This window comes from Mustela lutreola, chromosome 9 (assembly GCF_030435805.1).
Source record: "Mustela lutreola isolate mMusLut2 chromosome 9, mMusLut2.pri, whole genome shotgun sequence".
In the NCBI taxonomy this organism is placed as follows: Eukaryota; Metazoa; Chordata; class Mammalia; order Carnivora; family Mustelidae; genus Mustela; species Mustela lutreola.
Genome location: NC_081298.1, coordinates 116,119,447 through 116,146,727, shown reverse-complemented (window position 1 = coordinate 116,146,727; position 27,281 = coordinate 116,119,447). Strand labels below are relative to the sequence as shown.

Here is a 27,281-nt window from a genome sequence, read left to right as displayed (position 1 = left end):
AAATGTTGAATGATATGAATTATGTTTGTTCCTCTCTGTTCAGTTCTTTATAAAATATAGAGTATATAGTTTTCAAGTTCATATGTGTGATTTAAAAATTAATGTCTGCTTGCAGACATTGCACAACTAGTATCAGACTAGGCTTATTACCATAAAAAGCTACAAGCTGGACAAAATTTAGGGAATAGTTTTTGAAAAGTCACACAACAAACAGCATGGGGCTATGTATGACCCTTGAGAGATGGTAAACTGAGAGATATCTCAACAATCAACCTATACTTCCATCTAGAGGCACTTTCAAGGCTCAGTACAGAGAGGTAGAAACCAAAAGAAGCACAGCAAGTCTTGCTGGGATAAAGAAAGAGACCAGAGTTGAGGACTCAAAAGCTCGCCAGAACTTGCTGGGCAAAAAACAGGGAAGTGAGATCTGTGCAGAGAATAAGCTCCAGAAACATCAATAAGTTTCTCCTTTAGTCCTTGGCTGAATATTAAGCTATATATGTGCCAGGTAAAACTTGAGGCCAGGCAGAGGGCAACTACCAAAGAGCCATGAACTGAAATGGAAATTCTGAAGGACACACAATGTTAGGAGCTCTTTAATTTCCAACCAACCAGTCCAACCAATCATATATCCAATAATGAGGACTTCTATCCAGGATGTATAAAAACCTCCTATGACTCAACATAAAAACAACTAACCCAATCTAAAAAGTGGGCAAAGGGTATCAATAAACATTTATCTAAAGATGTGACACAAATGGCCAATAAGCACATAGAAAGATGCTCAACATTGCTAGCCGTCAGGGCGATGGAAAAATGAAACCACTACGAGATGCCGCCTCCTTGGATGACTTGAATCAACAAGACAGGTAACAGCAAGTGCTGGTAAAGATCCCGAGAAACTAAGACCCCGCACGTCTGCTGGTGGGTATGTAAAATGGTGATTCATAAAACAGTCTGGCAGTTTCTCAGAATTCTGAACACAGAGCTAACACACCCAGGAACTCTACTGGGAGGTACATATCTAAGAAAAACAGAAACGTATGTCCACCTAAAAACTTTAAATGACTGTTCATAGCAACCTAATTTATCATAGCTAAAAAGTAAAAACAATCGAAATGTCCATCAACTGATGATCAAACAGGTAATGTGTGATATACCCACATAAAAGAATATTATCTGACCACAAAAAGGAAAAAACTACTGATACAAGCAGCAGCATGGGTGAACTGTGAAAACACAGAACAAAGTGAAAGAAGCCACGACAGACCACAGAGCGTGTGATTCCATTTATACGAAACGTCCAGGATAGGCAAATCTAGAGATAGAATGTACTTTAGTGGTTGCCTGGGGCAGGAGGCAGAGGGTGGGAAGTGGAAAGTGTTTGGAAGAAAGGAGGAGTGACGGCTAATGAGTACAGGGGGTTCTTTTTATGAAAATGAAATGTTCTGAAATTGATTGTGGCAATGGTTGCACAATTCTGAATATATTAAGAAATCCTCCTTTAAATGGAGGAACTATATGGGGTGTGAATTATTTATCATCTCAGTAAAACTATTAAATATAAAAAGACTGTAAATGAAAAGAACTTTCTAGGAATGCAATTAACATAGGCAGCACATGTTACTGAATGACAAAATCGATGTGATATTTTGCTATATACCTCAGGTAAGTATAATTTTGCCTAAAAAACTGTTGCATCAAAATTATTCCCATGAAAAACTTAGCTATTATAAGAAGAAACTTATTTCTAGATTTATAAATCATTTACTTAATGTGTGACCTTCTGTCAAAGGTATACTTTCTTCCAACACAAAAGGAACTGCTGTTCTTTCATTTTAACATAAAATAATAGAAAATTGGAATTTTTTGCCTTCTTTTATCTTTTTTTTTTTTGAGAGAAGACCATTTAACATGAGATCTACTCTCTCTACAAAATTTTAAGTATACAACACAGTACTGTTAACCACAAGCTCCATGTTGTACAGCGAATCTCTAGAACTTACTCATCTTGTAGAACTGAAACTATATGCCCACTGTAATTGCTATTCTGAACTACAGTACAATCCAAGTAACTCAGAGAATATCGAAGGGCTGTGAGAAGGAAAGCAGACTGAGAAAACTCACGTCCGGTTCTAGAGTCACACAACGCTGAAATGCCTTCGCTGAACCTCTGTAGTCTTCCAAGGCCAAATAGGCACAGCCAAGAGAAAACCACACCCCCAGCTGCAAAGACAAAAGGTCAAAGTCATTCAAACACATAGAGATATTTATAGGATATTTATTTTACACTTTACGTTCATTTCCATTTGGGAAATTGAGGGGTGGTGGTGAATTTTTTCATATAATTTTCAAAACTAATATAACACCAAAAGCATGTGTAGTATCACTGCACATCTTTTCTGAGAAAGACCATTCTTTGTGTTAACCAAACACCATGAATGCCATCCAGAGCTCTATCGATAAACCCTCATACTATGAATGCGGGATTAATCTAAACTTTTTACTGAGTGTCAACTATCACAGTATCAGCAGATTCACAAGGATAAATGTATGACAAACGTGAGAAGGAGAAAAACTCTTGCTTTCATCTTCAAGTCAGTTCACAAACAATTCTGCAGTTTAACCATGAGCAACTCATGTATCTGCTTAGGCATGCCTGAAAATAATTTGGAGAAAAGCAGGGTGGGAATCTGGATTACCGACCAGCCATTGAAAATGGAAAGCCCGACTTGAGTCAGCAAGATGTGTTAGCAGAGACATTTAGAAAAAAACAGGTGAATTAGGAAGTAGCTATTGAAATTACAACAGAATTTTTCATATCACAGTGTTTCCTTAAAATTCAATAGCCTCTATCAAAAGGAAGATAAAACCGATAAAAATTCAATGAAATTAGTCAGAAATGCAGCTGTGGGGGTCAAGTTTGCTTTCCTTTCGGATACAGTTAGTAAGGGCAGCAGGAGAAGGCGGCTGAGCGCTGGCTGACTTGCAGGACAAAGGCAGGGAGCAGGCAGACAGGTTTGGTGGCACCCTTCAGGGTGGGAAAGGAAGTGAGGTGCTCTGTTATCTGTCCTTCCGCTAGGCAGTGGCGAACGTGGCCCACACATCCCTCCTCCCCCAGCCATTTCCACAAAACGTGTTCCATATGGCTAGTTGAGACCTGAATGGTTTTTAAGCAGATAAAGATTTTTAGCCCGATAATTAGAGATAAGGCCTAGAAAGCAAACATCCTTGGGCAATTTAACACTTTGCCTTGAATTCACAAGATGCTATAAATAACTGCTATCAGGAGCCTTTATGGAGAACAGATTTTGTTCGAGGGATAGGTACTGGCTGAAAAGGGGGTGGGTATGTGTTTGCGGGGGAGGGGGAAATGCTAGAGATACTAGGTTGAAGTGAAGTTAGAATTCACTTTTTCAAATCAAGAGACTACCAGAAACTGAAAAATGACCTCATCACACCTTCCTTCTGTCAATTATTTACAGAATGGAGAGACCAAACCACCCTCAGTGATGATACGTTCTGAGCGGGCCTAAAGTCTGATGCTAACTTATAAACGATACATAAAACAAGCTCTCTAACTTCTAACCAAGGTCCAAGTTTCAACATCTGTGTGTTATAGTTCATCAGATACAAGGTACACCTTTTTTTCACCTTTTAACATCTCTGAAATAGATCTGACCCCTTGTCAGAGTTTATTGGAGGCATTTTTTTATACAAGGTGGCACTTAAAATAAATGTGCCTGTTACAACCGATGGCATCTTATATCCCATGTATTGTGGTCACAAGTTTACTTGGAAGGAGGGATACCTCACCAAGGGACTAAAGCAAGAACAATGATAACTGCCCTCAAAGTTCTCAAAATGCATGTGTCGTGCTTGCTCTCTGCAAACAAACTTCCCACAAAACTATTTCCCATGTGTTGTTATTAAAAAAAGAAAAAAAGAAAAAGCAAGTGTAAATTCAAGATGTAAATAAAGAGCTTTATTTTTCAATCCACCTGTGAAGACAAAAGTTACAAATGTCTAAAATTAGCAATTATTCACAGCTCTAAAACAAGCTGGTGGTAAGATTACTATTTACCTTTAAGGTTCTGAAACAAGCCAATGTTTTCTAACCAGTGTCTTAAAACCAAAATAAATTTAATGAAAATCAGGCAGATGACTTAATTTGATATATAGTATTACGGCACTCTCTCTCTCTCTTTTTTTTTTTTTCACTTGGCATTTGTGTTGTTGTTTTAATAATTTGCATCTGAAGGAAAATTCTAGGATCATTAATTGCTAGTAGATTCCATCTGTTGATAAGATATAATTACATAGAAGATGACTTGCACACACCCTATTCTTTGAAATCATGAAATGGCTTTTTAAAAAACAAACTCTAAGATCTTCTAATTGCTTTTGGCTGATCCACTAAACCATAAATAATGTATTCATACCTTGCTTTTCCATTGAGGTCCTCAGAATTTGGAGGATTAAGGAGAATATTTGGTGCCTCTTACTTTTTGCATTTTAAACTATTAATCCCAATAGTGACTAGCATCTTGATTCAGATCATGCTCTTAAGAACAGAACATCATAAAAGAAAAAAATCAAAAGCCTCAAAAAAACTTCAAGGATGATTCCCCAAATTAAAACTGTATATGCTTGAATCCCAGAGACCTCTACCTTCCAGTCGAGTGCAATCACGGCGGGGATATGATGTTAGTGTCATCCCATTTTCTAAAAGCCACATTTAAAGAGTAGAAGGGAACAGGTGAAATTAATTTTAGTGACATTTTATTTAACTCTACAAATCCAAATAGTCTCATTTCAACATGGTATCAGTAGGCAAAATTATTGAAATATTTTATATTCATGGTTCTCATACCAAGTCTTTGAAATCTGCTATGTACTTGGCACTTACAGCACATCTCAGTTTTGACTTTAGCTACATTTCAAGTGTGTTCAACTGCCAGACTGGCTGGTGGCCACCACACTGGGCAGCACAGTTCTACACAGTTTCTACAAAACATTGACAAAGACCCCAGCATGCCTTGCATCCCTCCTTTCTTTCTTCAGTAAAGATCTAGCTCCTTGGGACACGTGGCTGGCTCGGTCAGTGGAGCATGTGACTCTTGATCTTGGGGTTGTGACTGTGAGCCCCACACTGGGTACAGAGATTACTTAAAAATAAAATCTTAAAAAAAAAAAAAAATCTACTTCTTCTGGCTGAGACCCTCCCTTAGGCTCCTACCTTTCATATGCTATAGTCTCTCCTATTCCTCTCTATACAATAGCAATCAGAATATTAGCACTCAATGAGCATGTACAATGTGTGCCAAGAATGGATACCAGGAGCTTTCCACACATTACCTCATTGCTTCCTCACAAGAGCCTCGCAAGATAGTAAACAGTACCCTCATTAGAGAGATGATAAGGGATCACAAAGTCAGTCAGTGACACAGGAGAAACCTGACCCAGTCAATGGGAGTGCAAAGCCCATGTCTACAGTGGGAGGCACTGTACCATTCTGCCCACATTCAGCCAAGACTGATGGCAATACCATCCTTGTCACCAATACAGTGAGAGAGGAACAGAAGAACTCAGTCAACCGGGGCTGGGAAACTCAGCAGATCAATTTTTTAAGAACTGGAGTCTATCCCCTCAAAGCTCTCTTTAGGCAAGTGGACACTGATGAAGCTCAAGGGATGACCATATTCAGGCGCAGGGAAGAGCTGAAAGGCAAACGTCTTATCAAAGGGACTGGGCAGGAACAGAGACAGAGAATCATCGGGCAGAGAAGCTGACTGAGATATCCGTAGAGCTTATTCCAGGGCGAACTGTGAAGGCAAGCTAGTTATCGTTAGGGCAATCATCTTCAGAAGCTGACAGTCTAGCTTGTTTCTCTGAGGGAGCCAATACAGAAACACAAAAGCAAGACAACTACTTATTTTGAATGAGAAGATATATGAACTTAAAGAATGGTTTAAAATTATTTTTAAAAATAGGGGCGCCTGGGCAGCTCAGTTGTTAAGTGTCTGCCTTCGGCTCAGGTCATGATCCCAGTGTGCTGGGATCGAGCCCCGCATCAGGCTCCCTGCTTGACGGGAAGTCTGCTTCTCCCTCTCCCTACCCCCATGCTTGTGTTCCCTCTCTCGTGTCTCTGTCAAATAAATAAATAAAATATTTTTTAAAATAAAATTATTTTAAAAATAAAGTAAAGGACAAGAATGGTTGAGAATGAGATCTCTCTCTGAGTTCCTCTCACAAAGCCCCCTGGAAGAAGAGTGGAATAGAGGGGAAGACAGGTGAGCGGGATTTGAGAAGCTCGGAGTAACTTAACCTCGGAGTCTCAGTCACCCAATTGTTAAGTAGGGATTTGATGAAGCAAAATTCCAAGGCTTCTTCACACCCAAGATCCTGAAAACGCAGGGGTGACTGGGTTCAAAGGTACATTAGTGCCATCTAGTGGCAAAGTAGAGTACCCCGATGATACAAACCAGAAAGGCAGCAGGTTTGAGGGGCATAAGCCATTCAATTAGGAGCCTTAGAAATCAGTTCAAAAGAGGAAGAGAGGAGGGGCACCTGGGTGGCTCAGTGGGTTGGGCCACTGTCTTCAGCTCAGGTCATGATCTCAGGGTCCTGGGATTGAGTCCTGAATTGGGCTCTCTGCTCAGCAGGGAACCTGCTTCTCCTCCCCCCCCTCTCTCTGCCTGCCTCTCTGCTTACTTGTGATCTCTCTCTGTCAAATAAATAAATAAATAATAAAATCCTTAAAAAAAAAAAAAAAAAAAAAGAGGCAGAGAGGAAAACAAGGCATAGAAAGGAAGTAATTTGCTTCAAGCCACACAAAGGTTCCTGGTTCCTGGTCTGCAACAGGTGTGACGAAGACAGAAATCACAATATGTATTAACCTCAATAATTAAAATAGAAATTAAGCCATTTTTTTTTTTTTTTAAAGAAACTAAATAGTTTGCCACTCTGAAGGCTAACATACACTAAGCACCACTAGGCAATGGGCTTGGATTATTTTTACAATTAAAAAGTTAATTTTTTTACAAGAGTCTTAAAGCACATCTACAATAGGTACCATTTGCTTGTATATTACAATTTTCTTTCTTAAATGATGAGTCTATTACTCAAATTTCCTTCCTCCTCAAGATTTCTGCAGAACGAATGGTCAGCAGCCTCACACTTTTGCTAGTTTTCCTCACTGGACTGACCGAATTGTTCAGCTGTCACGTGTAACGGTCAACACGTTAGAAGCAATCCTCAAGGCCGCGCTGCACTCCCCATCGCCTCCTCTCACGTCCCTGACTCATTCCCATGACCCCGAATGTAGATAAGTGGTTGAATGTGGTTTCCTTAAACAGGAAATGACCCAAGACAAATCCAAGAGCGATACCAATGTTCTTGGGTGACAGCTTTTCCTGAAGTGATGCCTGGGGCTCATATTCTTCTCAAATTCTTTTATAACCAAATTTCTCATATACTGAATAGGCAGTTCTCCTTCCTAAGGAAACACACGTCCTCAGCTTTGAGCTTCTCTTTCTCTCTAAAGGAAAAGCGTCCTCTATTGCAGTGTCTTGTTTAAACTATGGAACCAAATAAACTTTGCACAGACTTTTTTTCTTTTTACTAGACAGGCTATTCCTTGTTCAGTGCCCTGCTCTTACTCCTCCCCTCGATTTGGTTACCACCGGTATTTGCCCACTCATTCCAGAGAATTCGCAACGTGAGGTAGTTCAAGCATTCACATGTCATCTGAACATGAGACTCTCCTGCTGGGTGTATCTCCCTTTTTCTAGGCTACAGATAATGGGGCAACGCTGATTTCCTTCCACTGCTATTACCGCACGGCAACAAGGAGGCGAGAGAGAAAGTCCATGATGTACCATCCATGCCTGAGAACTATGGGCCTGGAAATATCTAGACACTGCACATACATAGGCTCGAATGTCCCCTGTGGCACACGGAGACAGGTATTATAATCTCCACTTTACAAGTAAGGAAACTGAAGCTCAGAAAGATGAGGTGGCCGACCTACAGTCCGTTCTTTGTGGCCACCAGAATTCAGAATTAGGTTTGGGCGCCAAGGCTCCCAGCCTCCCTGCTGCCCTGGGAGTCACAGCTACCACCCAGATGTTCACTGCAGCGCTCGTGTTTCCTGGCAGTTACGCAAGTGAGACTTTAAGAGGTTCATTTTTTATTGCTTACCAATATGAAAAAGGAAGAACAAAAAGGAAAGAATCTCTTTTTTCTCTACATATTACTCACATATGTTCATTCTGTCTTCTCCATTGGAATGTAAGCTTCAATTCCTCAACTCGTTCCACCAGAGCTAATACCAGTTCACAAAAGGAACTCTTTTAACCCCATTTCCAATAAAAACATTTTCTTTCAAAAACTTTTGATAATATCAAAAATGGACTGCTACAGATCAAGGACGAACAAAATTCCAAAGATAATTATCAATGCTGCCAGAGTCTTGTGTCACATATGGAGCCTTCTGTATAGCATGGACTGGAAGGGCTGCCTCAGACCCTCTAAAGTTCCACAGCCTTGCAGAGACACTCAAGGCTATGTGCTGGATCATTCCAAAACAACCAAGTTAGAACCTCTCTTTGCTCCTGATGAAAACCCCAGTGGTTCTTCATGAAAGGAAGAAAATAATTCAAATGACAGTTTTGTGTTCAAACCTTTCCATAACTTCTTTTTTAAAGACTTTATTTATTTATTTAACTTTAGGTTTTATTTATTTTTAAGATTTTTATTTATTTCTTAAATTAGAGAGAGAGAGAGCCAGCTCATGAATGGGGAAGGGGCAGAGGGGGAGAATCTCAAGCAGACTGTGCTGAGCGTAGGGCCCAATGAGGGGCTTGATCTCACGACCCTGACACCGTGACCTGAGTGAAAACCAAGAGTTGGACACTTAAATTACTGAGCCACGTAGGTGCCCCTCGTAACTTCTAACCAGACCTCAACCAAATTCACCATTACTTCCTAACATAAGACAATGTCCTCTACAGACAAGAGGAAAGAGCTTAAGAGTCGGCGCTCTGGAACCACAAAGTCCAGGTTCAAATCCTAGCTCCACCCGTCATAAGCTGTGGGAACTGGTGCAAATTACTTAACCTTCTGTTTCCTTATGTGTTAAATGAGAGTAAAAATAGTAAGTACCTCAAGGATTGTAGTGAGGATTAAAAACACATGCAAATGCTTAGACTAGTACCTGGCACCTAGTAAACACCCAGTATTTAGCTGCTATCATCATCATCATCACCATTACAACTGAATAAAAAATAAACAGTGAAAACCAATAGTTGTCAAGAAATCTTTGTTGGCTCCACGGCCAGTTTTTGCATCTGCTAGTCTCCTTTCCTGAAACATGTTTTTCCAACTTTGCCTCCCATCCAAATCCCAACCATTCTTCCCAGTTCAGAACATCTGCATCGGGGCACCTGGGTGGCTTGGTCGTTAAGGGAATGCCTTCAGCTCAGGTCATGATCCCAGGGTCCTGGGAACAAGCCCCACATCGGGCTCCTTGCTCTGTAGGAGGCCTACTTCTCCCTCCCCCACTCCCCCTACTTGTGTTCCCTCTCTTGCTGTGTCTCTCTCTGCCAAATAACTAAAACCTTAAAAAAAAAAAAAAAAAAAGAAAAGAACATCTGCATGAGGCCTTCACATCCCCATTCATACTGCCATCACTAGGTATCCAAAGCATGCTGTCTATTTACTCTACTCCCTGGCCACATACAAAGTTATTTCTGCCTCCTCTCCTCATTTAGCCCATAGAAACCACAGGAGGGCAAGAGGCCATGTCTTAACACAATTCTTCCGTAGCCTCCTCAATATCTCAAAATGGTTTACTCTTACATTCCAGCTTTGACTACAGAAGACGGTTCATAGAAATTGCTATGATAATAGTAATGCTCTCATATTCCTTCCAGGGTCATTAGAAACATTATTCCTTTTCTAGGGCCAATACCTTCATCTCTTCTGCTCATTTCACTCTTCCTTAGAATGATCTTCCCTAGTTACCCTTCCCTGTCTATATAACTTTCACTCTCTCCACCCGCTGGATTCACTTTCTCCTTTATCCACTGCCCTCAACCATGTAAAGGTCTCCAGTATCCTGCAAAGATTTACCTGCTTCGTCTGCCCTTGTACATGACATTTTGACTCTTATCTCTTCGACATGCTCCCAGTATGAACAGTCTACCCATGCTATATCCTTCTCCTCACGTGCCACCCACTCTAAACCTTCTGAAGCTGGCTCTGAAGGTCATTAGTGAGCTCCAATCCAATGACCTCTTCTTGGCCCTCTCTGGACTTCATCACTACAATGTGACATTACTCACTAACACTTTTTCCTTTAGTTCCCATGAATCCCTAGTCCTCTGACCAAGAGGGGTATATTTTGTTCGAATGGTGTATTTTGTTTGAATCTTTTTTCACTGGTGCTATTTCTTCTACCTTCCTCCAACTGCTGCTCAAAGATCAGGATTTTGCTCAGTGTTCTCTTCCAAGATTTTGTGTAAAGAATTTATTCACGGGGCACCTGGGTGGCTCAGTGGATTAAGCCGCTGCCTTTGGCTCAGGTCATGATCTCGGGGTCCTGGGATCGAGTCCCGCTTCGGGCTCTCTGCTCAGCAGGGAGCCTGCTTCCCTCTCTCTCTCTCTCTGCCTGCCTCTCTACCTACTTGTGATCTCTCTCTGTCAAATAAATAAATAAAATCTTAAAAAAAAAAAAAAAGAATTTATTCACTTGCATGGCTTTATCTTACTTCCACAAAAAAAAAGCCCCAAATCTGCAAGCTCAATTCTGGCCTTCCTACTGGGCTCAGTCTCTTATGTCCAATGAACGATCAGCCATCTCTGCTTAGATGCAGCAACATGCCTTCACAGTCAATATCCAAAATCACATCACCTCCTGTAAAAGACATTTTTCCTTCTTCTGAAATCTCTATATTTTATCAACAGGGACATCTTCCTTTTTCATCAAACAAGTGAGAAAACTGGCGTCCTCTCGTATTCCAGCTCTCCCTCTATCCTGCCAGTCCAAACGATTAAGTCCCAGGAGACTTCCCCTTGTAAGGAGGCTTCAACCTGTTCTATCTTCCCACTCTCACTGCCCACTCATCCGTAACATTCATTCTTTATTTAAACTTCCTATAATCCTATTTTTGTCCTATCACTCTTTTATTCAAAACCACAACAGACTTCCACATCTACAGGGTTAGATAATCCTGAAGAGGGGCATGTAGGTCCCTTCACAGTCTAGTTCTAGCCATATCACTCCCTGGTGGAGACTCTCCACTCTCCACTGACAGACAGGATGACACAGCTGAATTCATTCCCACATCCGTGTCTGTATGTGGTAGGTTCTCGATAATGCTAAGTTAGGCAACCATGTAATATACTGTCCAAACTGCAACATTTTTGAAAATGAAACAGAGCATTAGAAAATAATTAAAGTTACATATCTTTAAAAAGGCTTTATTTATTGACCAACAAATTGCTGAGCAACAAAATTGGTTTTATTGTATCAGGGGAATTTTGAGAAGGTTCTATTCAAAATGAAAAATAAAAATATCTTAAGGCAAAAATATTTAAATGCTGATTACCTGAAATTTAGATATAACAAAAGGAACTTAATCAAGCTATACATTTGCACATTTCTGTAATATATTACATAATTAAAATCACTGAAATTTTGTTAGTAGATATTCATAAACTTTAATCATTTTCTTAGTCATATCTAATCTAGTATCGTTATCACTGTTGTTTTTCTGGTTAATTCCTGTTTTTGATACGATCTTAGCACTTAGAATTTTCTCATAAAAGTACCTGTCTACTCCAACATTTTTCATTGTTAATTGTCATTATTTATTATTATAAATAATTTATAATATATTATATATTATATAATTATTAACATATTATAATAAATTATAAATAAATGTATTGTTATTAATACATTTAATATTACTAAAACTTTTGACTCACTCTTGTCTGTAGATCATAATAATTTTAGTTGAGAAAATATTCTTTCTAAATATAGTGAGGAAAAGTTAAAAATAGAACTACTATATGACCCAGCAAATTCCACTTTGGGGTATCTATCTGAGGGAACTGAAATTAGGACTTAGAGAGGTATCTGCCCCCTCACCTTCACTGCACTATTATTCATAATAGCCAAGGCATGTAAACAATCTAATTGCCTGCGAATGGATGGATGGATAAAGAAAACGTGGACACACAAACCTGCACGCGCACATACGCAGAATGTTATCCAGCCATAAAGAAGAAGGAAATCCTGCCTTTTGTGCCAACGTGGATGCACTCTGAGGACATTATGCTACATGAAGTAAGTCAGACAGAGAAGGACAAATGACTCTATGTTCTCACTTGTATGTGGAATCTAAAACAACTGAACTCTTTAGCTGAAGAAACTGATGGTTGCCAGGAGCTGAGAGGGTAGGGGAGATGGGGAGATGCTGGTCGAAGGGGACAGGCTTTCAGTTATAAGTTGAGTAAATTCCGGAGTTCTAACATTTTAGCATGGTGATTATAGTTAGCAATACTGTATCATATGCTTGAAAGTTTCCAAGAGAATAGATTTTAAATATTATCAACACACACAGACATACATACACACAGGTAATTATGTAAGGTGACAGAGGTATTTAACTAATGCTACAGTGATAAGCATTTTGCAATATATACAAGTATCAATCACATTGTATACCTTCAATTTACATCGTGTAATATGCCAATTATATTTCAATAAAGCTGGAAAAAATTTTAATGCACTGAAATAACTAGTAAACTCAGAGAACCTGCTGCTAAGAGGCTATTCATAATACTGATCTTATTAATACTGAAACTTTTAAGTATTTTTCTTAGGAATTATCTTTTGGCCTCTGTTTAAAGGGCTTTGTTCAATTTTTTTTTTTTTTTTTTTTAAGTAGGACCCTGAGATCAAGACCTAAGATCTTGGGGCACCTGGGTGACTCAGTGGGTTAAAGCCTCTGCCTTCAGCTCAGGTCATGATCCCAGGGTCTTGGGATCGAGCCCCACATTGGGCTCTCTGCTCAGTGGGGAGCCTGCTTCCTCCTCTCTCTCTGCCTGCCTCTCTGCCTACTTGTGATCTCTGTCTGTCAAATAAATAAAATCTTAAAAAAAAACCTAAGATCTTGAACTAATATCAACAGTCAGATACCTAACCCAACTGAGCCACCTAGGCACCCTGAACAAATATTTTTAATAAGACAAAATTCATCAAATAAGTTGTCTCTATTTGTGATTCTTTGTTAAGTTTCACCAGATCTAGAGACTGCTAAGTTATAGGCCTAATTCTAATATAGAATATAAATTTATTGAATTAAAATCAAAACCTCAATAAAAGTTTCCTGCAGGGGCACCTGGGTGGCTCAGTTGGCTGCGTCCAACTCTTCTGATTTTTGGCTCAGGTCAGGATCTCAGGATTGTGGGATTAAGTCTGGCATCCGACTCAGTGCTGGGCATGGAGTCTGCTTGAGATTCTCTCTCTCTCCCTCCCCTCTACCCCTCTCCACTCCTTCTCCTAAAAAAAACAAAAAAGTTTCCTACAAATTATTATTGATATTTTAAATACAATGGTATTATGATTACTTTTTTTTAAAAAAAGATTATTTATTTATTTGAGAGAGAGTGCATGAGCAGAGGGGAACAGCAGTGTAAGAGGGAGAAGCAGGCTCCCCACTGATCAGGGAGCCTGGTGGGGTTTAGTCCCAGGACCCCGAGATCATGACCTCAGCTGAAGGCAGATGCTTAACCAACTGAGCCACCCAGGAACCTCATTATGGTTATTTTCTAAAGTTATTTCTTCAGAGATACATACTCAAACATTTAAAAAGTATATGCTTTGAGGGGCACCTGGGTGGCTCAGTCCTTAAGCGGCTGCCTTTGGCTCATGTCATGATCCCAGGGTCCTCGAATCGAGCCCCGCATGGGGCTCCCTGCTAAGCGGCAAGCCTGCTTCTCCCTCTCCCACTCTCCCTCCTTCTGTTGCCCCTCTCACTGTGTCTCTGCTAAATAAATAAATAAAATATTTTTTAAAAAATTAAATGCTTTGATATACTGATTTGTTTCAAAATAATATGGGGTAGATTTAGGGAAATATTGATGAAATAAAATCAGCCATAAGTAAATAATTGTTGAAGCCGGTTTATGCATATGGGAAGGGGGCTCACTATAGTAGTCTCTCTGCTATTTTATACTTTATATAGTTGAAATTTGCTTAATAAAAGGTTACAAAGAAAAGATTCCTCCTAAGTGGATGTTATAAACTGAATTAAACTCCCAAAATTCAAAATGTTGATACTCAACCCCCAGTGTGATTATGCTTGGAAATAGGACCTTTAAGGAAATAATTAAAATTAAATGACGTCAGGGCGCCTGGGTGGCTCAGTGGGTTAAGCCGCTGCCTTCGGCTCAGGTCGTGATCTCAGGGTCCTGGGATCGAGTCCCGCATCGGGCTCTCTGCTCAGCAGGGAGCCTGCTTCTCTCTCTCTCTCTCTCTGCCTGCCTCTCCATCTACTTGTGATTTCTCTCTGTCAAATAAATAAATAAAATTTAAAAAAAAAAATTAAATGACGTCATAGAAGTGGGGCCCTAATCTGGTTAAGACTTTTGGTGTCCTCATAAGAAGAGAACTACAAGCACACAGAGGAAAAAGCCTTGTTATCCAAAAGCCAGGAAGAGAGACCTCACTAGAAGTCAACCCTGAAGGCACCCTGATCTTGGACTGTTATCTTCCAGAACTGTGAGAAAATAAATTTGTCATTTCAAACCACCTAATCTGTAGTATTTTGTTATGGCAGCCCTAGCAGACTGATACAGAAAGATATGCAAAATTGTAACTTTACATTTCGAAATTAAACCCTGAGCTCCCACTATTCTTTTTTATGGAAAATTTCAATGTCTTCCTGTTTGAAAGTGTTGCCTTTAATAATCGCAATTTGTAAAAATAAATAAATAAATAGATAGATAAATAAATAAATTACAATTTGCTTAAAACTGTTTTTAAAAAAGCTGAAGTTTTTGGAACTTCATTAATTGACTACATAAAGATTTCCAATTGATTATGAAAACAATACAGCCAAAATGCAAAAAACTCTTTTTCTTAAAAGTTCATATCATTGTAGGACACCTGTAAAATAATTCTTCAAAAACTCAAACATTTTTAAAGTCCACTTGATGCGAAGAAACAGAAAAGTATATACTGCCACACTATAGAAATTTTAATTCAACATCAGATGTGTCACAAGAATCTTATAATTTCCAAACTGTGTACATGAAAATATTTGTAAATGACAACAGCCAGTTTTTATATCCATTAGTAGAAGCCTGTTTGGACCACATCATGTCTACCACTACAGCCAAATCCAAGTATATTCATGTTCCACAGGTTTTCTTAATTCAGAAAGAACATTCTTTTTACCATGTTGCTTTGCTTCACCAAAATTTATAACCTTATTATCGCCACTAAAAAAGTAGTACTTTAATCTGTTACATTAACTTGTGAACTGAATTTACAACAGCATTCAGAATAATCTCAGATGTTTCACCTTTAAGAGAATGAATTTCCAAGAATTTTACTTTGAATCCACTAACTGGATGGAAGAAATTAAAGCATTATGTGAACGGAATTAATGACTTTTCTTTTTGAAGCGTCTGCTGTCACTGATAGTAAACTAATGAATTCAACTGGTACTGAACTAGTTCTACGAAACGAGCTAGCACATTAACACCTAAGATCTCAACTTTTCATAGACGTACATTTGTGCTCATTTTTCATCTGCTCTGGATAAAAAGTCAAGCCTCACAGAAGGACATGAAAATGCATCTCCTATAGCCACATATTAACTCATCAACTTTGGACATGACTTCTTTTAAAAAAAAAAAAAGTACTAACTTTAGACGTAAATGTTAATGTTTCTTCAATAGACTTAGGTCTTATGGTTTTCACGTTGTCAGTGATGCCACCATAGCCCCTGAGGTGGAGGGTACATGACAACTACATTTTGTGCAGGCTCATTAGCTCTCTTGGCAAATGAGAACTGAGTTCCTACTGTCCTCCAAAAACACACTTTTTTGGTTTGTTTGGTTTTTGAAGGCGAATGCTGCCAAAGGGTTTATTATAAACTATATAAAAAGTTACCAAGCCACATAATACAAAAATAATGGTATATTGAGGCCATATGATAAGTGATCAAACCACGGCAGCAAGAGAATTCAGACTGTTCCCCATGCACTTTATTTATGGCAGGCCTGCTCTGCTCTGCTCCCCATACGTCTAGCCTCTGATTCCCCACACTTCCCACTAATCCTGCCAACTGGTAGCCAGGCAACGTCATGCTTCATGGGGGCCGCGGCTTGGCACATATGTCTGATGTATACCAGGGGGCTTACGAAGACATTGGCTCCAGTATTTCTCCGACCACCACCCAAACCCGAAGAAGGTGTCGGTTCTCAGCACCTGTGAGCAAGCAAAGTAGGTTGTACCAGCAAGCACCCCGCACACAGTCCTTAAAAGGGTAATGTCAGCAAACCATGTCGGGAAAGGGTAGGAAAGAAACAGACAGGCTGTTACTAGTCATTGTTCAGATCTTAGCAAGGCCTCAAATATAATTAATACTAGATGAGATTATGGCAGAAGATGGAAGTACAAAGTAGATGTCTGTGAAAATCCACTCCAGCGGCTTTTTGTGCAACAATTATTACTTCATTTAGAAATGAAAAATCTTGAGACAAACGCTAAACAGGATGGGTTACTAGGATAACAAGCATAAAGTGGCCATTTATGTTTAACGAACACTCAAACCCATGGCTTTCTTCATGCTCTCCTCCCTGGGAAGTCAGGTCCCCTTCTGAACATCAACCTACCTTCCACCATTTGGGGCACACTTGAGCTAACTCCTGCCCCATGGCCAGCTGGGCCTTCCCTGACCCCATCAGTCCTTGGCGACCCCCTGCCTCCTCTCCACTCCAGCTGTTCTGCCTACATGTGTCTCTGGATGTAGTCACTACAGTAATATCATATGACCTTACAGAGGTGGGTGACCAGCTCAGTGAGGAGGAGAGTTCAGGAAAATAAATGGGGGGTAGAGGGTACATGTACTGGGGAGGGGCTGACAAGAGAAAAGGAATACAGTGTTGGTACTGAGAAAAAATAATAAGCTGTATTTTCCTTTTTCAGAGCTACACATACTGGTTTGATATCTGAGCAATTTCCTTGCTTTCACTTCTTACTTAAGAGTAGGGGATATTGGGGGGGGCGCCTAGGTGGCTCAGTGGGTTAAGCCTCTATCTTTAGCTCAGGTCATGATCTTGAGGTCCTGGGATTGAGCCCCGCATTGGGCTCTCTGCTCAGCGGAGAGCCTGCTTCCCCCTCTCTCTCTGCCTGCCTCTTCCTACTTGTGATCTCTCTCTCTCTCTGTGTCAAATAAATAAATAAAATCTTTAAAAAAAGAAAAAAGAGTAGGGGACAATGGGAATAATAAGGAGACACAAAGATTTCTGTTTTAATCCTGGTCCTGCGACTCAGATCATGCTTGGGGGGGTTGGTTATCACTTCCTCCCACTTTCTTTGGCTTCCAACAGCCCACACACTCAAGTCCGAGGATGAATCTCAGTCGTTCCAGAAGTCGCTTGGGAAAATGAAACACGTAGGTATGAGTGAACAATGGTCGGCAATCTCAAAGCACAACTGGAAATGGTACACACGTCTTCTGGTTCTCTAACAAATGTACCGAAGATAGAGCATTTGGTTTTGCAGACCCTCCCTGATAGAAAACCAAACACTCCTATTTTTATACCAATGTGGTTTCAGAAAATCACCGCAATGCACAAAAGCCATTCAAGCATCACTGTCATTTCGCCTCAAGTTTGTTATTAAACCTGTTTGGAAATGGCTGAAAGAAGAGAATATATTTCTTTAAATTCCTTCTTCTCTTCAATGCCGTTCTATTTTCCTTCTGTCCCAGGACTTAATGGAGATAACAGCATATAGGAGCGTTCCTTCTCCAGTGATAGTTCAAACTTGGATCCCAGGTTCTAAAGTCTATGGAGTCCAAGTTTGCATCCTGTAGTAGTTCTGTACAACTGGAGCCTCACACGCCTGCATACTTCGGCATGGCTCACAGCCTGCCTCAATTGGATCCATATGACAAACTACAAAATATCCTCGCATAACATCTGTTTGTGTTGTGACGCTGCTTTGAGCAACTGTCATTTCTTTGTCTTGCTAAGTAATTAATTCAAAATTATATAATGAGACCATCAAGCCCTGTCAAGTCCTCCCTCGCAGATTCCCTCATACCCATCCTGTTTTCCTCTTGCCCCTGCCACACTGATAACCATCGCGCTAGGGTAGGGCTGGCCTCCCAAACCTGTCCACATCCAGTTATCTTACACGGCCTCAGTGTTGCCAGGACAATAAGCCTAATTTACCTCCATGCAAACCACATTCCTTCATTCAAAATAAAGCCAAACACATATCAGCCCTTCAGTGGCTCCCAATCTGCCAAATAAAAAGCCAAAGAACTTAGCCTCATTTAAGACCTTTTATAATCTGGCTCCAATCCAGATTTCCCACTGGAACTCCATATTCCCTTTTACTCTCCAAAACTAGCCTATTCACTAACTCCTCTGTTCCCCCCAACACACACACACACACACACACACACACACACACACCCCTTATCTTCCTATTTCCAGGGTTTTGCTCATACTGTCCACCTACCTGGATGCCCTCAACCACTGCCCTCCTCTTGACCTATTCAAGTACTGCCCTCCAAAGCCAAATGCAACATCCTATCTTCACTATCTACCATCCTATCTCTACTACCTCTTTGATCTCTACGTAACTAGGGCTTTACAAGTAACTCACTTGCTATTTCTTTGATGCCTTGTACTCTTGGCTAGTTTTGCTCATGTTTGCTTCACTAGACTGTACTAGAGGGTATAAATGAGCCTCTCTGGTGATCTGCTGCTACTGTTTCATCCTCTGACTCGCAACTATGTGCACAGCAGACAATTAGTATCTACATTTGATTGACGAACTGGTTAAAGATATTATGCATTTGCTCACTCAACAAATAATTACTGAATCCTATACGTGCTAGGCACTGTTACAGGCACCAGGAAAATATAAACGAGCCATACAAATTAAAAACTTCTGCCTTCATAGGATTTACATTCTCAGGAAGGAGAAATAGAGTTTTGTTTTTTTTCAAAGTAAGCTGTTAAAATGTTAGAAAGTGCTAAGTGCTCTAGAGAAAAATCAGGAAAAGAAGGAGTATAAGGCAGGGTGGAAAGTGGGCTGTGATTTTACATAGAATGACCGTGGAAGGCCCCTATGAACAAGTAACATTTGAGCAACAACTTGAATGAGACAATAGAGTGAGGTATGCAGATATCTGGAAGAAAGTTCTGGACAAGGGAGAGCAAGTGCTAAAACCCTGACGCAGGAACTCACCTAGAATATTCAGGGAAGAACAAAGAGGCTAATGTGAGGTAAAGGGAGGTGGGTGGTGCATAAGAGGAGTTCAGCTGGAAGAAGCCTGCCAGCCTTTCAGGGAGTTGGGCTGATATCACTGGGGAATGGAGCAGAGGAATGACAAATCTGACTTACATTTGAAAGGATCCACTTCGATGGTCATTGAGAATAGGCAGATGGGAATAGGACAGAGGCAGAAAGACCAGGGTAATTTAGGATGGGGATGACCTTGGGAACAAAAGTCTTGAGGAGGGGTAGAACAGCATCTCAGACACCAGATGTTAAGTTGGAGGGACACATGGGGAGACTGAGGGAGCAATTAGACAAAGGGGTCTAGAGTTCAGGAGAGAAAATGGGGCTGAAACCCACGTTGGGGAGTTATCAGTGTACAGACAGTATCCAACTATGGGAGCAGATGAAATCCAGGGAGTGACTGTAGACAGAGATAAAGTCCAAGCACTAAACATAATAACCTATCAAGACTGAGAAGGAGGAGCCTGTGAGGCAGGAGAAAAACAAGGAAACCGTGAATGTGTCTGTTGGGAAGAGACTGTGTGCTTGAGAGAATAATCCATGTTTGTGAGGAACATGGCATTGACTTGACTTAGATTACAGAGGCTAAGGGAGGGAGTTTATTTTCTCACTCCTTAGGGCAGCCGTGGTTGGGCAAATTTTAGGCAGGGGTGCTAAGATAAACAAGGATAGGCTACAATTTTCCTAAAAGTAAAAATAAAATTTTGACAACACAATATTGAGTTCTGTTTTCTACTCTCCCCCCAAAAATGAAAAAAGCCTAGTGATAATCAAATGAGAACAGGGTTTGTCAATCTTGGCACTACCGACATTTGAGCATTTGAGGCCGGATAATTCCTTATCTTGGGGGGCTCTCCTGTGCATTATGGGATGTGTAGCAGCAGCCCTGGACTCCAACCACTAGATGGCAGTAGTAGACTCCTTCACCTCCCTGTCAGAAAATGCCAAATGCCCCTGCAGGGCCAAATCCGCCCCACCTGACAACCGCCAAGTTAGACCAAGAGGTCCATGAAAGCCAAATCTCAGTATACTTGAAACATCCTAACTGCTGAATGCATCTGTTAATTTCTGCTGATCATCTAATTCTGCTGATAATCTCTTCCCCAGACTTCTTAACAACCGGCTGATTTCGGAGGTTCTCACTGTATTCATTACCCAGAGTGAAGAAAGCAAGCAAGTAGCTCAAAAATGTACTTCTAATTTTTTTCAATATAAAAGATATGCCCCCAAATCTACCCAGTTCAAAAATGATCATCTCTGCCCACACTTGTTCATAGCAGCACACCTATTCATAAGAGCCAAGAGGCAGAAGCAACCCAGTGGTCCACCGAAAGCAGATAAACTAAAGGTGGTATATCCATGACAGTGGAAATTCTGACACATGCTACAACATCAGCATTATGCTGGAGAATTTGCACAACGATGGGAATGCACTTCATGCTGTGGGACGGTACACTGAGACATGGTGAAGATGATAAATTTTGTTATTCTTTCTACAACAATTTCCCCAAAAAAAAAAAAAAAAAAAAAAAGCACACAGGCTCTGCGGTCAGACTGTCTTAAGTTCAAATACTGACAAAATGCTCAACAAGGTATCCGAGTCATAGTAAGCTCCTCAGTAAACAGGAGGAACTGATTACAAAGTAGTATTTTCACCAGAATTCTACCAAGTCAGTGTGCATGTCTGTCCAGACCCACGGTTGACAGTAATGTGTGCATTTGATTGGTGAAATTGGAAAACAGTTATAAAGAAAGCATGGTTTAAAAAAACGATCATTTCTGACAATAAAATCATTTTACCAACTGAATATCATTAAGCATGAAGTAAGGTTAATTTCTTCCCCCTCAAAATTAGGCCCTCTCCTGTGGATCTGTCTTGTCACTTATTTTAAAGATCCAGACTCTTTTTGTACTATTTTTTTCAAACCTCAAAAAATTTTTTTAAACATTTAAAAATGTGTATATATATAGACTTTATCTTAAAAGATCAATAATCCATTCTAGATGTTACCTTGTTTCTAGGAGTTTTGCTTCCATTATTGATTTCCACAGTCCCCTGCCCAGTCCTACAGGGACTATAATTCAGACCCCCATCCATTTCATCCTAACATATCTGCTGGAAACAGAACCTAACTACCATAGCTGCATGTGTATTAAGGACAGTGAAAGGAAAGAAATAACAAAATAAAACAGGTAAGTCAATAACAGAAACACAACAGAAAGCATCTAAAAGAAGACCAATGTTCTCGCTGATGAGCATGAAACAGTGATCGGCAGAGGCTCCCTTCTCAGCCTGCAAAGCGAAGCTCACTAGGTAGGAGGGCAGGAAACAGGTACTCGTTCAGTTAGAAACCAAAGCAAAGAAAAACCTAAGTGCCAGAGCAGATGGGGCTTTCCTAACGGTCTCACCTGCATGGGGTTGATCTTCACCGAACGCTCAAAGCACTCCACACATTCTCTGAACTCTTTGTTCCGCAGATGAAGGAGCCCTTTGGAGCGCTGGGCCCGAGCACTGCGGTGGCGGGACAGCTCCCAGGCCCGGTCGTAGTAAGACTGGTCTCGAAGGACATCTCCGAGCAAGCAGTATAAACTCGGCGTTTCTTTCTTCTCCAGCTCTTGCCTAAGGATTTCTTCTGCCTAGAAATAATGAAGAAATAACTGAACTGCTTAGAGTGACAAATGGCTATTTATTTTTTAAAGCACATATACATCTTTATCCCACAGGATCCAAATGTTTCTTTTCAAAGTTTGAGATGACCCACTTATTTCCTGCATCTGAGACAGAGGCAGAATAAGAGAAAACAACTATGGTACAGGTGAAAGAGAGGAACAAGAAGAGGCGAATGCTGCTTTACTGGCATCTGGAATTCTCCAGAATCCTCCAGGAAAGAAAGGCACCAAGGAGAGGTGAGAGCAGCCTCTTGAGTTCACCTCTACCCAACAGCAATGAAAAATAGGTTTTTCCTTTTTTATGTTATTTATTTATTGTTGGTTTTGTTTTTCCTTTCTTAAAATGGCATGCTCAGGGAGGCTGGGATTGCTGAAACATTTATAGAAGAAGGAGGTGGGTACAACTTCATAGTCCCTGCTTTTTCTCAAAGATAAAAACTGCCATCATAAGGGGCTCCAGACAGTCCACTCACTTTAGGAATTAAAGACCATCCTCAGTATATGGCACAGGCTTGGGTATGACTCGCAGAGGTCCACCTCATCAGCTGAACTAATTCTGGACTTGTTACCCCTACTACTCCCCGCCGGCCCTTTACCCCTTGTTTCTGATCAGTTTCAACAGCATGCTAGCAGCTCTGCTTTCCATCCTCACACACAAACACCTTCCCATAAACAGCAGTGGAGTCACCAAAGATGCCAAGACAGCCAGGAAGCCATTCTATTGTAGTTAACATGATACTTTAGGATTCGTGATTTACGTAGCTGGCAATCTTAAAGTTAATATAGTTGATTCGCTTTAGGCTGCACACCGCTAGAATTCTTAAGCAGTCCAATTTTTGCAAAGTCTTTTTAAAAGATGGTTGCATATTGCACTGTACGTTAACTAAAATTTAAATAAAATTTTTAAAAAGGTGGTTGTGCTTCTCAAAGGATCTTTGAGATGCTAGCTCCTCTGCACTTCTGCAGGGGTTACGGGTTATATAGGCTTTTTAGGCCTAGTCTGAAAAGGGAACCAGATTTTATTTAACAGTTTCCAAGGAAAAAGAGTTCTAAATCCCAAATAGCCAAAATACACATGACATTTTCAAATAACATTCCTGTAGTTCCTCTATAACAGATGACACAATAGTTATTACTGTATTTAACCATAACTCTGTAAGGTCATCTAAGTGTCCAACACATGTATATCTACATATACGTCTACAGTATCCAACCGAATTACATGTACCAGACTGCAGCCACGGCAGGATTTTTGCTGAAATGATCTTACAGTGTAGTTGAAGGCATTTCTCCTGGTGATATGGCATTGAAACCTGATATCCACACCCTCCCAGAAATTCTGAAGGCTATCCCTGCAGAAAACAAATATTTGTGACTAGCTATCTGATCTAGTTGGATTTGAAGATATGAGGAGCCAGCGATCATTAGGGGGTGTAACACTGGTAGTCCATGATTCCAGCGACAAAAGAATTTCTTAAATTATCACCTGGGGAACTCAGAATAAAGCACCAACCTAATGTAAGGCTTCTGTGAATTATGTGATAGGACCCTGAGGCTACCAGATTGTGAGGTGAGCTGGCCGCTTCTAAGTTCACTGAACAGCTCAACAAAGGAAACAATGTTCAGTATTTTAAATCCTCAAGGTCAGAAAACCAAGGAATGTCTATGATTCCTAAAGGAACTTCTTTTCCCTTGTACCTGCCAACTTAGGACAGTCAAAACTCTGATGTAGACATTGCTCCTGCATGACTGCTGACTGACAATACAGGACAAAGTCAGTTTCACTAGATCTGTGTGCAAGTTAAGGCATTTGGTTGGGTTAATCAATTGTTTTAGCCATTCATTTTTCTCCCTCTACTGCCTTAGCTATAAAAGGCATTTGGTTATTTTTCGGTGATTGCTCTGGTGCTAATCACGCACGTCTTCAATTTGTCAAAGTTCATTTAGAGTTAACATTGTATCACCTCACCTTTTTCATGTCACAAGTGGCCCAGTCAAGCCCTTCCTAAATTTCTGTTCCACAGAAACAATGAAAGAGAAGTGATTCCTGTTGTTTTCAGCCACTAAGTTTTGAAGTGGTTTGGTTTGCAGCAATAGTAACTGCAATGATTGTTTAAAACAGGAGGGTTACTCTAGTACTACTCCCTTCATCTTGGTCAGAAGAGGCCAGCGACCATGAAAGACAAAGACCTAAGAATTTAACTAAGGACATTGGGGATGAGTCAGATAATAGAAATCTCCAAACCCTACTGAGTTTCCAATACCAGTGAAGCAGTCCTCCTCTATCTGTTAAGACTCGTGCTACTTTGCTTAAAGACAACAGAATGACTTACTGCACCTCAGGGAGGTACCCTGCAAGAGAATGCCAATTCCCTTCATACCTCCCCGTTCCATCCCTTACCGCCTCCATACATGTAAGTAGACTTTTACACGAAGAGAACCACAAGATTTTATTATTTTCTATAGGGGAAAATCTTGGATCATGGGGAAAAGGAGATTCTAAGGGGGATAGACCATGGGGAAAAGGAGATTCTAAGGGGGATAGACCATAGATAAATTGTGGATCATGATTATAAGCAATTAAGGTACTCATCAGAAATTTCTGATTCACAGGACTAATTCAAGCAGCTGAAGATGGTTCTAAATTATTTGCTTGACTGCCAGACTAAAACCTGGACTCAAATTTGGCCAAAACTAAGCTGAGATGCCAGAAATTCCTTGGTGTGATGTGGAGGAAAGAATCCAACAAAGGCTGTTGTCAGTTTATTATTTACAACCTGTTCACCCATCCCAATGTCCTCCAAGAGGGCCCAGGGGATACTCCTTTCATCTGGGCTTTGAGAAATACATTGTATATGGAGTATAAGCATTTTTGAAAAGTGCTATATAGATGCCCTGTATAAGCTGGGGGGAAAAACTTGAAGATTCCTCAGTTGAAATGAGCTTCCTAAGCTCAGTGAGGATTGTCAGAATTCAAGGTAACAGACAGCTGATAGCACTTAACCCCTGGAAGCAAGATGAGTGTAGTTGCTTGCAACAGTCACAGCCAGAGTAATAATGAAAATAGTGCAACAAGAATGGACCTTAGGTGGTGCCTGACTGATCAAGAAGCCTTAGGACCAAATTATATGTACAGCCAACTAAGTCCAAACTTGATCTATATAACATTAATAAAAAAAAAAATCTAGGTTTGGACACCAGACATCTGACCCAAGTCACCATTCTAAACCACTGTTTCTCACCCAATTGGGAGAGAACTCCTTGAGGGATTTCAGAGTCAGAGCCTCTTTAAAAAATTAAAGAAGGAAGGAAGAAGGAAGGGAGGAAGGAGGGAGGGAGGGGCCAATACTGACGAAGAAGGACCCCACTATAATGTGACTATCATATAAACTAATTCTTCTCTTGTCATCCCCAAAGACATAAACTTTAACATTTGCCAGGTAATTCTTTCCTGAGGGAGAAGAAACACCTGTCTTATCAGGATTGGTAAGTTCTTAGTTAATGCTATTCCTCTGGGACCCAGAACATCACCATGATGAGTCAGTGGGTTTATGGGAGTCAGCAGATCCCATGGTAGGCCTAGTAAATCATATGTACAGCTATGTCAACTTGCTTCAGCTGGAAACTATGATTCCCCAAATCCCTTCCCCTTTAGACTTTGCATTACAGTTGGTCAGTGGGGAATTTGCTGGGGATCTGAAAGGCAGAAGTAAAGCAACAGCCTTTACTCTTGGAAGGTGGTTGTGGTTAATTATGTTGTCACACAAGATGCAAAAGATGCCCTGTGGATTCCAGCTTGTCCTTTGCTCTATGTATCCAGCCTATGCTTCTGATTGTGGACCCTGCCAACCAAAAGCAGTCCCAGGACCACCATCAGACATTTCACTGGGGACCCACAGGACTGGCAGCTCCGTATAGACAACAACTTTCCACAAATCTCTCCACAAGTTCCTCTTCCATGCTTCCCTTTCAACGGCTGGAAGGCCTCAGCTTCTCTGATTCCCTAGTGAGTTCTGACTTAGCCACTATGTCAGTGCTTCGTGTGGTCTGGGAAATGATTTCTTTCCCTGATAACTTCTCCTCCCTCTTCCAGAGCTTCAGTTCTCCAGCTCTCCCCGTGTCTGCATAAGATCTAATTCCTTTAATATGCCCCTTGATGACATCCCCGAACTACTCAAAGTGGCTCTGCTTCCATCAACAAAATCTGAATGGTACAATTTTTTTCTCATTTTTGCCTTTTACACTCCTTATGTGTCCTCCCATCTGATAATGATTTACATATTGATTTTTATCCAATATGCATTAAATGTATTATCTCAATCATAGAGTAAGTCTGAGAGGTAGACATTAATATGCCCATTTTTAATACAAAGAAATAGAAGTTTATATTCCTTGGTCAGCTGGTCATTCCAAAACAAAGAGATACTAAGTTGAAAAAATGGGACCTTAATTTTAAGTTCCATACTTTTCCTATATTCCACGGGTGGGGATCAGCAAAAATGGTGGTCTAAGAACCTCTGAAAATTCCCTACTCCATAAAAGCAACAAGAAGACTGGCAAAGAGTATTAGAATTAACTTTTTTGGTAACCCTGGAATTGATCATTGATAACCCTGGAAATCAACCAAAAACTTGAAATAATCCAGACAATGTTTATTCCACCCCTCCCCCTAAAAAATGCTGATATCTTGGTAAGATTACCAAGTTTGTGTAATTTTAACTAGCACCATTCCTATTCCATTTTCTCCAACTCTGCAGTAGCCTTGAACCAACAGCAGGCAATAGTGGTGATTGGTGGCCTGGCGGCCACCAGAGGTTAAAGAGTGGGATTAGAGCTCTTCTGAAGTCTCATTTCCAAAGAACTGTCATTATCTGACCTGGCTGGTGGTTGCTTAGAAGAATCCACTTGCAAGGTTGTCTATGACTGAGTTTATCCAGTGATAAACCTCTGAGTTCATACAGTGAAAAGCCTTTGTCTAAAACAATTACAACGGGTTAATTTTGTAGCTGTCTCAAGTGGTAAATAAAATGTGGGACAAACAACAGGC

At 40.5% G+C, this 27,281-nt stretch overlaps 1 protein-coding gene across 3 annotated transcripts in view; it reads right to left on the bottom strand.

Moving 5' to 3' along the window:
* The window catches only part of TTC27 (tetratricopeptide repeat domain 27), a 169,517-nt gene that overhangs the window by 33,557 nt on the left and 108,679 nt on the right, over nucleotides 1–27,281 (bottom strand). For all 3 annotated transcript variants that reach the window (XM_059188599.1, XM_059188597.1, XM_059188598.1), the window contains 2 exons: nucleotides 21,974–22,201; nucleotides 2,128–2,226 (listed from right to left, as the gene is read on the bottom strand). In XM_059188599.1, coding sequence (XP_059044582.1) covers nucleotides 2,128–2,226; nucleotides 21,974–22,201 — 327 coding nt within the window. The remainder of the gene's footprint in view (nucleotides 1–2,127; nucleotides 2,227–21,973; nucleotides 22,202–27,281) is intronic.